A 13,513-nucleotide genomic window follows, 5' to 3' on the forward strand; every position below is an offset into this window, starting at 1 on the left:
TCTAATGATCTGGTGATCTGATCGTAAAAGGCCACCAGGTTGGTCTGACAGGACCTGCCACTGATGAATCCATGTTGGTTGCCCCTAAGCATGCGGTCCCCTGCTGGCCCCTCCTGGATGTGTATCTCCAGAGATGGAAATTCTGCCAATTTTAGTTACCACTTCTGTGCCTTAACACAGCGTATTTTCTCTCAAAAGATTGCAAAGCACTTACAAATTGTAAGTACACCAAACATTTTACAAGGTAACTCAGTGGAACAAAACTAGAGGTGCACCGATACATCAGTCCTATATTGGATCAGTACCCATGTAAGGAAAATTGACAGTACCAGCAATCAACTTTTTTTGGCTGATAATGTGGCCAATAAATTCTCCATGCATGCAGGCAGCCATGGTGCAGCATGCAGGTTACAAGGAGCACAACCCGGCACTGTGGAAAGCAGCCATGTCTGGCTGGTAAGTCTGTTGTAGGGGAAGGGGCAGGGGCAGGAAAGGTGTCTGTGGGGGACAGATCAAAGCCCCCATGGTGAGGGAGGGAGTAGAGCTGCCCAGCCAGGGTGGGGTGAACTGGGGTGTGGGATAAAGCTGTTGCTCATGTGTGGGGTGCGAGGAAGGGGGGCAGCTCCCACCACTACACACACCCCAGGAGGGCATGTGCCCCTGGATCTGCGTGTGGGGTTAGGGTGGGCTGCAACTGTGGGCTGGGGCTGTAGAAGTGCTGGACTCTTGCCGGTGGGCCCTGGGCCAGAGCTGTGCTTGGGGCAGCAGCAGTGCTGCAACAGGGGATATGGCGAATTTTGGGGTGGCTGCAGTGTTCCCTCACAACAGACTTACCAGCTGGATGCTGCTCTCTGAGCTGCCAGGTTGCATATTGGCAATTAGAGTAGTATGGCCAATATAGCTCGTTAAAAACTGCCCATCAGTATTGGCCCAAAAAATCTCTGTTGGTGCACCCCATAACCTTCCATCACACAAGGACAAGTGAATGACATCATCATCTCCAGTAGACTCTGATTGGCATTCACGCCGCGATTTTTTGGGCTAGTGCCATTGGATTTTCAATGACCACAAAAGGGGCATTCCAAAGGTTGTCATTTAGAAATGTGAGTGATTTTATAACGGCTTTGACCCTCTCTCCCCAGCATTGTACCCTTCCTTATACTGGTCCAAATGGATTAATCAGTGGAGAGAAAACTAACACTGCTAGCAATAGCAGGGCAAGTCCTTGTATAAATCCTTCCCCACATGGAGTTTAGGAGAATCAGCAGGTGGAGGGAACATGGTTCCCATTGCAGCTACATTGCCATGGGGACCAAGGCTTCCAGGGATTCACCGTGTCTGCAAACTAAAGACCTAGGGGTCTAAAGCCCTTGCTCATTCCAAAGGGAGGCCAGACAAACCCAGCTCTCTTCCCCAGTGGAACAACTAGAAATTTGCTGAGCCCCCTCTTCAGGAAGGCACGTTCAACTCATTCATGTGTACCAGCTGATTCCTGAATGTTAGCCTCACATTCTTGCCGCCTCCTAGATTTTCCTGCCCTGAAAGGTCAGAAATTGGGTTCATACTTCTACTTCTATCACTTGGGACACTTGGAAAGCTATTGCTTTCACATCCTGTGTTGCCGGTTCCACTGAGCAAAGGACAGTATGGCTCCCTACTTGCCAAAAGTGAGATATAGATGTTTTATCCTCTGAAAAAAGGGTGAAACGTCAGTAGGACCTAGATGTTTCTGTACTGCATGGACAGCACAGAGGCAAATACAGAAAATAAAAAGTGACAGCACTGGCATCTTTTCATTTTAATTATGCAACAAATCCTTGCACTTAGCTTTGGCTCAAACAACGGTTCTCTTTTTAGAGAGAGAGAGAGGGAGAGAAAAAAATTCTCAATAAAAACAGCCGAAAAGAATTAACCTGGTACCTTTTGTGTGCCCTTGCTTCCAGCTGTAATGATCGGAATAAGGGACATCATCATTATATACTGCATAAGCAGTGCTGTCATTCTGCAGGAAAACACCGAATTTTATTAACTTTAATTTGAAGAAAAGGAACAAGCATTTGAAAAAATACTGTTATTTGTAAGAGAACAATACTCCACTAAATTAAACTGCTGCAACCTCTATGATTTACATGGAGAACTAAGATGGTTAAGGTCAATGATGGTTAAAGCACACTATTATTTGTAGCGATCATCACGCAAGAGAGTGATGTAGCTATAGTATCCAGCTGCCTTTGACTCCACCAAACAAAATGACCATGTACCCATTTACAGCTTGGCTGACTGGGGAAACTTGGCTTTGGTACAAGCCCACATTCAGTTTAAAATGAGGAACTGTAACAAGATCTCTTAACCTTTCTGCCAGTGTGTCCCTGCAAAGAGACAGGCTAGGTTAGGTCTGCATGATAACCTAGTTTCTAAGGGCGAAGTTACACGTTACACTTAGCCCATACTAAATCTGTGGAACGTTAAGCATGTTTAGCATAGTGGGAGCATGGAGCTGCAGGGAGCAGGGAAGCATGCTTTCCCATGGCTCTGTGCTGCAATTGTGCTAAACCCTGGTGTCTCCACTTCTGTGCTGCTGAAGCATGCAAAAGGCTGGGGAGACTGAGATTGGGTCGGGGGGGCTGGGATCAGGTCAGCAGGGTTCACCCCGGGAATGTAGGGACTTGCAGACTGAAGCCACAGCCCTCATACTCCATGCCTGTCCACCTCCCAGCTCCAGGGTTCAGCAGCTGCAGCTCCCCCCCATGACTTTGGCAGGGCCTTGCCTACTCCTGGATAGTACCATCCCTTGGGCGGTAGAGTTTGGGAGGGTGAAAAGTTCATCCATGGAGTAGGAGTTAATGGGGAAGAGCTAGAAGTGGAGCATCCTGGGATGCTTGAAAACTGCAAATTGCTTCATGAAGCAGACTGAAGTTACCCTAACACAAGTTAGGTAGCACAGCCCAGAGTTAATCCTCTCCTGAAGTGGTATCATGGAGATGCTCAGACAATCCACAGGGCAGTATTTTCTATTTTTGCAGGTTGTTTCTGATTTAGTAAATCTGTGGAACATTAAGTGAAACAACTGGAAATTTAGTAATCACATCATAAGGAAATTGTTCATTAAAGTTTTGTTTAGGAAATGTTCCAATCATTCTTAATTAAGTGGTACAGTTACTAGTTTTAGCAAAATAATCACACATACACAGCACCCTATTTCTCTTATAAGCTCTCTTGGCCCAATGGATTCTAGTGGACTTTCAAGGTGCTTCTCCCTCCCAAGCTCTATAGTTTGCAAGTGTTAGGAGAACATAACAAATTGGCACCTCTGTTCTATCTACAGAGTGTAAACACCTTCTCCCAGTGACAGTGTCCAATCCAGACAGAAGAGTCAGGAAGATTAGCAGTGTTTAACTGGCTTCTTGTAATCTTTCCGTTCCACAAAGTTAACTACAAAAACACTTGAAAATAATTTTACAGGCCTATCTTGAGCCCACAGCAAGAATGCCAAACCATAGTCCAATGTGACCCATAGTATGTCAGTAACAAAAAATATCTGTATCAGTTGTCAACCTTACAGAGAGTGGGCTTGATATTCCACTTTCTTGTGCCTTGGAGGGGTATGCATACCTGCAGAGAGTGAGTATAAAATGTGGCTACCATGTGGCTCTACTAACATTTTACAACAACTTTGCACAAGCATGACTGGGCGAGGTGCCAGGCAGTGAAAATCCAGGCCCATTATGTAGAATGTTAACTGGATGAATAGTCCAACTGATTTCAATGGGAGTAAAAAACCTGATAGTTAAACTGGAGCTCACTATTTTATGAACAAGATGATGTAGTAAGACTGATTGGTATAGCAAGGCCCTAGATTTAATGCCTTATCCATCCAACCCTACTTCCTGTGCATCTAAATGAATATTCACAGATTAAAATACTGCTCAGGGGGAATGAGGGTTGAAGAAAACTTATAGGTGTGTAAGTTTGCATTCTGAACATTTTGCTTATTGGATGCCTTGGTAATGTTTTAACTGTGTGAAAGGTTTGGCTGGAACCCAGAACGCGCCCAAAATGGGGTTGGCTTCTAGTTCTAGCCAAACCTGCAAAAGATCTGCTTTGCTTCATGAAATTTGTGGAGAAAGAGTAAGCATATTTCTCTTTCCTTTGAGAACACATATACTGTCAGTCAGGTCTCACAATGGTTTTTTTCATTTCATTTACATTCGTTTAATTTCATTTACATTTTAGACGTTTCATTAAATACAACAAAATGAACATATTAACAAACAACAATGAAATGGCGCTTGCCTTGGACTCATATGCTTCATAAAGTTGCATCAGTGTTTGTCCCAGCGCATTCTGTGTCATATTGACTAGATATTTACTCAGTGCCCAAGCTTTCGTTGAAGAATCCATGTACATGTATTCCAGTCCAGACCCAGGACTCTCTTCTCTCATGTATTTTGGTAATTTATAAAGAAGAAACCTGCAGCAAATAGAACAATAATCAAAACGATCAGTCATCCTGCTGGCATCACTTCCCTGCTACATGGTATGTGAACACTTAAGGCCAGATTTCATTCTACCCATTAGGTGCATAAGTGGATTTAGACATCAAAGAGCAATCCTACTCCACCCTGCTGGAGTCCCTGAAGAACAGTTTATACAAACTAGATACGTCTTTCTCATCCTGGTTGCTTTTTTGTGACTCAGTCTTAAGGACAAGATAAAAGCATGATGAAAAAGTAAATGTATTAATGTTTTTAGAGGCTTAAACAGGATGGAACAGATTTGTACTTAGGCACCTATGTCTTCTTAGATGCCCAATAGATAGATCAGTTTGGCTCTTAGATCAAACAGAGTGTCTTTCATGCATAATCTTTCCTAGGGAAAAAAAAATCTCCATTTAAAACCTTCAGAAATGTTGATTTTAAAAAGTAAACTCTAAGACACAGAAATCAATTACTGTGGGAGCAGTAGCTGAGTGAGGGAGAATTCTCCCTTTGCCATGGTGAATGTCAGAACTCCTCAGTCTTGTTTTCAAGGAAATGTAAAGCCTATTCTTAGGCTCAGCCTAAGTAGATGTAATTTTGGTGACATTCAGTACTCAGTCCCCTAATACATGGTTGTCATTTGGCCCTTAATGTTCTCAGGCACACTGAAACATGTCCATGGCTATTTAAAAGAGTTTGTAGTTTAGATCTACTCTGAAAAATGACAGAGGATATTTACCCTGTAGCCATGGTTCAACACAGGATACGTTATCCTGCTTTTTAGGTGTGTTGCAGCCAGTGCTGAGCTTCTTGCTGCTGTAGCTAGACAGCCAGAGTGCACTCAGCATGCAAGCTAGCTGATTTAAAGCTAGCCTAGGTTTGTCTGTGATTATGATCTGTAATTTTGTGCTCAATGGGTCCCATCTAAAAAATCCTGTAGAAAGGCTTCGTGGTGGTGGTGGTGAGGGGGGAGGTGGGGTGCACAACTGACGCTTGTAAACTGACTTAGCCTGCAAAAACTTTATCACTCTTGGTGCCATAAGAGCCAACTTTTTTTTTTTTTGCCAGTAGCTGCTTGTGGACATAAGCTGGGGGGGGGGGGGGGGGGGCAAACGGCACTTTACTTTTAACTTGGTGTGTTCCTGTGCCAAGCCCCATGCTTGCCCAGAAGATGCAATGCGTTACTTCAACCCAACTCTGCAGCATCTGTAAAGATTGGGTGCTATAGTGGGGCTTTTTTGGTGCTTTTATCCAATAAGTAATTGAATCAGCTTTAACTAAAAGCATCAAAAAGCCCCACTGAAGTGTCCAATCTTTACAGATGCTGTAGAGCCAAGTTGAAGTAACACACTGCTTCTTCTGGTAAAGCACAGTTCTTTTGTGTTTTTTTTTAACAGCTGCAAGTGTGGCTCCATGGGTGCTGAGCACTTATTAATTTTTTTCAGTGGGTGCTTGAGCCCTGGAGCACTCATAGGGTCAACAATACCTATGCCTGGTGCTGCATCGGAAAGAAGGAAACCCAGTGAAGTGTCCGGTTCTAGGCTGTCTTAAAGTCTGGCAGTAAGGAAACAGGTTTTTAACCAATACATTGAGTGTATTTGATGAAATCCTCGAGAGAATAAATGTGGAGCCTCATGTTAGCATTGTTAGAGCTTTTCCAAACAGATTTGCACTTAGACAAACTCTTGTTAAAATGAGTGTTTACAGATATTAACCACAAACGTGAATCATCTTCAAAGTTGATTCATCAGTCACCAGAGGTTCAAGTTCACACTGATGTTCTTTTGTGAACAAAACGGCTCCATCAACACAAGTTTTCCAAAGCAGAAGTCCATGTGGTTATCCAGACAACTTTCTTTGGGTGTACTAGTAAAACCATTTATTATTAGCACTTCTATTGAAGGTGACCCTAGCGTGCATGTGCCAGATGCATATGCACATAGAAAAAAAAAAAACACTTGCCACAATTAGTTTATAATGAGAGAGACAAATTTAAGAGAGAAGCAGAAAAAGCAATACAAACATATTTTGGAGCAATGTCTCGGTAGCAAAATGTATATATACACAGGAGAGAAATACACCACTTCAGCAGTCCTGGCAGACCATTTAGCTCATCATTAGCTGCTAGTGATATTACATCAGCATCAGGAATGGCTGTAGTTCTTACTGAAGTATTATAAAGAGAACTAGGAGGAGATTTTACAGATTAATTTCATGAGCACGCTTCAGAGTCATAACAATCCTATTCTCTTCATCTCAAGATCTGAGGATGGGAAGAAGAGAAATTATAACATGCTCAAGAATTAGTACATGAAATCTTTCCAAGCTGCTTGTGAAAGGTATGGAAATGCGTAAGTTCTCCTAGCACTTAACAGTTTTGCAATAGGCATGTCTGATGGCTTTTTGTGATTGAAAGGCTTGACCACGCTTGACAGTTTCCCGGTGGCACATTTAGGGCCCTTCCAGGAAGGAGCTGAGCACAAGAGGAGTGTAAGTCATGCAAGTATCTTCACAGATAACTATTTACAGCAAAATACTCAAGCGCTTCAGTGTTTGCAGGATCAGTTATTACCTGGCAATTATGTGGAATGGAGAGAAACAGAGGAGAAGGAGGAAGGACTCCATTTATTAGATTCTGGTCTACACACATATATTGTCTATGATTAAATGTAGAGGTAAAAGAATTCATGCCTTTGCTTAATAATTGTCATGCCTTTGCTTAATTAGTGGGGTTAGTGACCGTGACTCCAGGCTGAGGAATTAAAATGACCAGCTACGCACGCATTTATCAAGATATTGCCTAACCCTGGCATTGTCCTACGATGTGGCAAGTCACCTGCCAGGTGCTGCAAGTCCCACTGACTTCAACAGAACTTAAGAGCATTAATATCTTGAAGTAATCACTTAGGAGTTCACACGCAAGTCTGGTGTTTTGGGTCTTGTTTATTCAAAGGTTTTAAATGAATTAAGAGAGATGCCCTCTGCCCTTATTACAGACTAGCAAATTGCCCATTGTGATGTGGGGTGGGGAGAAGAGGAAGGGGCGCTGCTACCCAGCACCCCGTGGTGCTGCTGATCTGCCTTGGATGTGGTGGTGAGGCTGGAGTGGGGAAGCCAAGGCCAGCACTGTGCCGTCAGCACCGTGCACTGCCGTTGCCTCCAAGGAGCGGGGGGCGGGGAGAGGTTCTCTCCCACTCTGGCCCCTCAGTCCCTGGCATCTTGGTAGCGCTCTGCCATGTGTGTCTGTCTATGCAGAGCACTCTGATTGGTTGCTTCAGTCAGCATTGTGATTGGCTGCTGAGACAACCAATCAGAATGCAAATAAAGTGTTAGGGACAGACAGATAGACACACTAAGGCTTGTATTATATTAGCACTACTGAACCTAGAGTCCTTTAGGCAGGTAAAACTCTTAGTAAGTGCACTATACATTGTAGAGTGAAGACTTCAAGATGAGCTAAATAAAAGTAAATACTAGACCTTGATAGCTTCTTCCCCTGATATAACATGCAATTCCATATGAGTCTGGAGAACACAGATGTTGTCACACCAGAGATCAGGCACAAGTGATCTCTCTAAGTATCAAATACTACAAAGGAAGGCATCAGAATGCCAAAAATGTGCAATCATGAAATACTGTGAAGGGATAGGATTAATTATGAGGACAACTTTAACTCCAATGTATTACAATCCACTGTGTAATAATACATTGTGTGCAAGAGGAAGTTCTGCTTCTGCTCCTTATTTGTTCTTCATAAAACACAAACGCTGCTAGGGGTATGACCAGCAGGTCTGGCGACTGACTGTTCCAACTGGCTTGCAGCACTGGTAGCTGACATCGGCTCTTTAGTGCCAGACTAAGTAGCGCACTTTCCCACGCTGTAAGCTTCTCTGCGTTACTTGGCAATATGCCCCACCCCTGATCTAGCCAATCAGTTCTTGACTACACAGACTGCTAGAGAAGGGAGCAATTTATACTCACGTTTTATTCTGATGCAGACAAGTGAGTTAAGACCATGCTAGTAACAATAACTCCCAGTTTTGTCCACATCCAAGCCAGTATCTTACAAGTAAAAAGCCACTTCTACTACAATTCACCAATAACCTGGATGCTGACAGTATTTCTATACATTCACCTATGTCCTGGAGGCTTGGCATTAGAACACAGATAGCATGCTTACTTTGATCATAATTAATGCTTTGTAAATCCATGCTAATTTTGCACTTAGTTGTAATGCAGCAGCATGGTTAATTACCTTGAAACCAAATCAGATTTCAAAAACCCACGTTTTACTTTCCAAACGTATGGTTTAAAAACTACCTCAAAATTAGAAAAGATTAAAAATGCTGATTATTACAGATTATGGTTCTGTGACCTAGCTCTTTAATGCAATATAATTTAAAGCATTTTCACTTTTACATTACAGAAGTTTTCCAATATATATTTTTTGTTACTTACCAATCAACTGGTTCACCTTCTTCACTTCGGCAGGAAATTTCAGCCGCCCACCGAAACTCGATGATACTACATAATAACAAAGCAAAGCAACCCCATACATATCCTGCAGACATTTTAGGCTGTCAGATGCCCAGAACAAGTAAACACTTGATTCTAAAAGGAGAAGTTCTCTAGTTCTCTTGCTTCGGTTTCCTTAGCTTTCAGTTCTCGCGAGAACATAACAAATACTACCTGTGCCAACAATGAGCAAGTCAATGCAGGCAAAGTTCTGGTATGATAATAAAGCTACCCTATATGAAAAAAAAATTATAAAGAATGAAAGCAGTGAGAAGTATTCTTCTTACAATCAAAACCTGTTCTATAAGGTGCTGATTGTCCTAAACAGCTGATGACTCAGAGGAGTTCGGAGTGCTAAATGGAGCTGCCCACCATTTTTAGTGATTTTTTTAGGTGTATATATATATATATAAAAATAAAAGAATAAATGAATTTTTGAGAAAAAATTTCAGATTCACCAAAAATTTCTGGTTCTAATGAAAGCCCCCAGTACTGACACATTTTTTTTTGGTTTGTTTTGGACCAGGGACAAAAACTTAATGAAAAACCAAACAAAACCAAACTTCTTTTTTCACAACAAAATGAAACATTTCCCCACCACTTCCAGTGCACAGAGCACTTTCAGCAGACATTGGGTCTCATCCTGTACAATGCAGAGGGTCCTGGGATGGGCCCAATGTTCTCAGCTCCCAAAGTCAATTAGGCTGTTCTCTTACTGTTTGTAGATTCGACCTCTGCACACAAATCAAAGAAACACTCAGGCTCCCTGTTTCATTTTAATTAATTAAACCCATCCAGCATTAGACACAGATGAAGTTTTACATTTTTATATATATATTTAGCTACCTATGCTTAAAAATGCTGCATTTTTTAAAAACCAGGGGAAAAAGAACCTTTCCCTTCCACCCACACTTAAGAAAGTCTTCATTTTTTTTAAAAGAATCACCATTGGGTGGAGTCCTAACATGGGACATTTCTGCTCCCCCCCCCCCATTGATTTTTTTTAAAGCAAGTCCTGGATGATTTATTAGAACAAAAATTGCCTTGCAGTCTGCATGTTCATCTTTCTTTACTAACAATAGTATTAGAAAAGGGGCATTATGAAAGAAGGAATATATTATCATGCCTAGTCACTATCATCACCAAATTCATGATAACAAACACAGGAGAAGTTTGGATCAGGAGCTCAATTTTCCTGTTCAGAATCATCCTTGATTACACCCATGACTGAATAGCATAATCTAAGAGGCCTGAACTTATTATTGAGACACCTGCAAAATTTTTCCTGTAAAGAAATAAATTCTGGTGAAAATGAACAGTTTAAGTTTTGTTGACATTTCAATTCGTTTTTGACACCGGTCTCTCATTTTGCAATTCTCTCTTGTTTATTAAGACATTTGCTGTTAAAAAAAATAGTTGGCATACTTTTGACAATTTTTGCTTCTGAGCTATTTATCCTTCTTTGGCGGTATGCTATCTATCAGTGGCATAATAGAGCAGAAAAGCCTTAAATGTTTGCAGCTGTTCAGTTTAATGCTTGGAACTTGCCTCCTTGTTGTTTTCGAGACAGTCTCTCCCTCCCTTCTCTGAAATGCCCCATGTCCTTCATCAAGGCTTTCAGTGGTAACTCCTCCCTCCCTGCCCTCTAGAGAACATGTACAGCACTGCGCCAAACTTTGCATCTTCAGCCAATATACCACATCTCTTTGAACTTTGCCTTCTAGCCTGGGACTCCATCTTGCTTGATGCTGAACTCATCCCGTTAAGTCTGTGAGTGGGAACTTGAAGATGATGATCATCAGTTTTCAGGCCTGAGGCCTTACGGCTTAGCTGCATCACCAAGGTCTTACCAGAGTAGGAGAAAATGTAACTCTTTCTCCAACTCTAGGAAAAATTAAAGAGGGATTGTGCTTGAGAAGGCCCAGGCCCAGGCCCAGGCCCAGCCCCAGCTTAAAACTATTAAATCCTGGTAACATTCCTGAGGAGGGTGGTCAAGGTTCTTTGGTAGATGTGATATGTTTTATAGACCAACCGAGCAATTGGAACAAAGTTCTTTGGAATAAAATATATCAGATTTACCCAAAGAACCTTGTCTCGCTATGTCCTTTGACCAACATGTCTATAATCTATACCCTTGCAAACTTTTGGGCACAATCGCCCTTTTTCAGGTATAGGTAGACTCCGCTGTTCTGAGATTTTCAAGGAATGAAAGAAGCTTAAAGTGTAACAGGAGGTCACAGGAGGTCAGTGAGAATGCAAACAGGTGGAAATTAGGAAAACAACTGGTAGAGAGGGGAGGGGAGGGAAGGAAGGAAGGGGGAAATGGGTGGAAGAACGCTAAAGGTAAGCAAGGGAGACTGAGGAGGGTGGTGGCATAATGACTACCTCTTCTCCCCTGGGGATAAATAGTCGTGGGAGATGAGCAGCTCCTGAGGAACCTATAACTTTCTTTGTCCCCAGTGACCTGCAGGAAGGCACTTAATGCATTCATACCACCTTCCTGGGAGCACTGCTGAGAAGTTCCCCTGCCCACGTGCTTCAAACCATGGAAATGCAGTGTAGAGTTGCATGTGTGCCAGTAAGCATGCCCCAGCCCATGTATGGCACTTGGCATGTCCTCAGGGAGTCTCTGAGCTGCTTACATTGCCTCATTCTCAGGAGTTAGCATGCAGAGAACAGGAGTGAGTGGGTGAGCTATGCCTCAGGACAATGCAGTTATGTACTTGTAGGCAAAGTAGTATTTTCAGGATGTATTTGATGTTGAAAGTAGGTTAAAAAATAGGAGGTGAAATAATGAAAAGGAATGAATAGAAAGAGACAACAATTTTTAAATGGAAATTCTTTAAGCTTTAGTTAAAATGGAAAGATTCTTGCTGTTTCTTCAGCTCATTCCTGGAACGAGGGGATACATGCTCCATCAGGCTGCCTCGTCCAGGGCTCTGAGTACCCAAGACCTGAGGGAGGGAGTGTCCCATGGCTGGCCAGGTTGTCTGAATGACAACGGCAGTTGCTGTTCCTAGCTAAGCAGAAGAAATGGCTTCCTTATAGGAGAGTGAATGAAAAGTGGCAATGTTAGTTTCATATCAAATAATTGTCTGATCCTACCAGATGCTGAATTGCATGAGCTCCTTGGTGGTGGTGGTGGGAGGGTACTAAGCAGCTATAAAGATTAGGTCTACAATATATTTAAAGTGTGATGCAGCACCTGCAGACTCCCTGCTGCAGTAAGTATCGGGTCTTCTCATGCACGCTGAGTGTCTTGGACTAGTCTAGTCGGGGCCAAGCGTTTTGGCAGCTGTGCCACATATTAACCCTTTGCCTGGAGTGGCAGCTGTGCTGCAAATTAACCCTCACCAGAGTGGCCATTTAGGGACAGATGACCCTTTAATTCTCCCATATAAGCTCCTGAGCAGGAACAAAAATGTCTGGGCAGCAGGGCTCAACCTGATCCCAGACGGCTTTGCTATTCTCTCCTTCCAGCTTGTGCTCCAATTCCTCTCTCTACTTGATGTCCTGGCTTCTCAACCTGGCTTGCTCTCTGACCCCACTCTCTGCCTGAACTTGACTTGTCCCTGGATTCTGCTTCCCCTTCCTGTCCCCAGTCAGCACCTTGATCTCAGAGTGACCCATGACCTGGCTACCCAGGACCAGGAGTGACCCAGCCATTCACTCCTGGCTTTACATACAGAGAATTAGGTGTAATTGCTTCTGAGTGCCCTGGGAATGCACCAATAATCACTCCCATGGCAGAAAGCCTGAGAGCAGCACTGTGTGCGTGACCACCTTGGTTCACTTCCAGATTTTGGCCTGCACAGAAGAGGAATGAATAGGCAGAGCACGTTTCAGCATGGTTGTCCTGGGCACAGCACTGAATGGTGTTGGCTTGCCCTAACGATATCCATACAGGGAACTATTATACAGTGCTGTAAATCTAAGCTCAGGCTTTATGCACAATGTCTTCTCCACAGAGATAAGCTCTCCCATTGTTAAGTCATTGGACTAGGCACCTGCCCATCATACCTACTCTGCAAAGTCTTCAGCTCACTGTGTACACTTTAAAATAACAGTACTAACAAAGTAACAATGCATTCATCTTTTAGCTGTCTCACAAGCCACAGTATTTACTAAAAATCATAAACATTACTTTAGAAAATAAATGGGAAAAATGGTCTATCAGATAAAATGATCTAAATGAGCATGAACTTTTGCAGAAATAATGAATGCATTCCAGGTGGCACAAATGCTGGACATACAGCACTGCCTCTCCTCGTCTTGTCACACACCTCCTCTCCCAGGTCTCAGGCTATCCCTGTCATTTGACTCTGGGTGGACTTGCATAATGCTTCTTCTCTCACATCAGTGTGGGAGCTCGATGCCAAATTATATAGGACTGAATTAAGCACAGGCTCAGACCTGTTCAATTTAAAACTTTTATTGTTTCACAAAGTCATAAACTAAAGGAGGTCTGTTGGTTCACGAGGTTCCCAAATCAAGCCCTTGCTCTCTAACCCAGAGGCTAG

General features: G+C 42.8%; 2 protein-coding genes across 2 annotated transcripts in view; one reads left to right on the forward strand and one right to left on the reverse strand.

Annotated features, from left to right (window-relative positions):
- DNASE2B (deoxyribonuclease 2 beta) overlaps positions 1 to 9,147 on the reverse strand; it is a 13,429-nt gene extending 4,282 nt beyond the window's left edge. Inside the window, exons 1-3 of the mRNA XM_019531184.1 lie at positions 8,937 to 9,147; positions 4,294 to 4,471; positions 1,921 to 2,002 (exon numbers count right to left, since the gene is read on the reverse strand). Coding sequence (XP_019386729.1) covers positions 1,921 to 2,002; positions 4,294 to 4,471; positions 8,937 to 9,049 — 373 coding nt within the window. The 5' untranslated portion in view covers positions 9,050 to 9,147. The remainder of the gene's footprint in view (positions 1 to 1,920; positions 2,003 to 4,293; positions 4,472 to 8,936) is intronic.
- Positions 1 to 13,513, forward strand: part of LOC109307346 (uricase-like) — a 52,451-nt gene that overhangs the window by 14,700 nt on the left and 24,238 nt on the right. The gene's annotated exons all lie outside the window — the stretch shown is intronic.

Source organism: Crocodylus porosus, unplaced genomic scaffold (assembly GCF_001723895.1).
Source record: "Crocodylus porosus isolate Cpor-Errol unplaced genomic scaffold, CroPor_comp1, whole genome shotgun sequence".
Classification (NCBI taxonomy): domain Eukaryota; kingdom Metazoa; phylum Chordata; order Crocodylia; family Crocodylidae; genus Crocodylus; species Crocodylus porosus.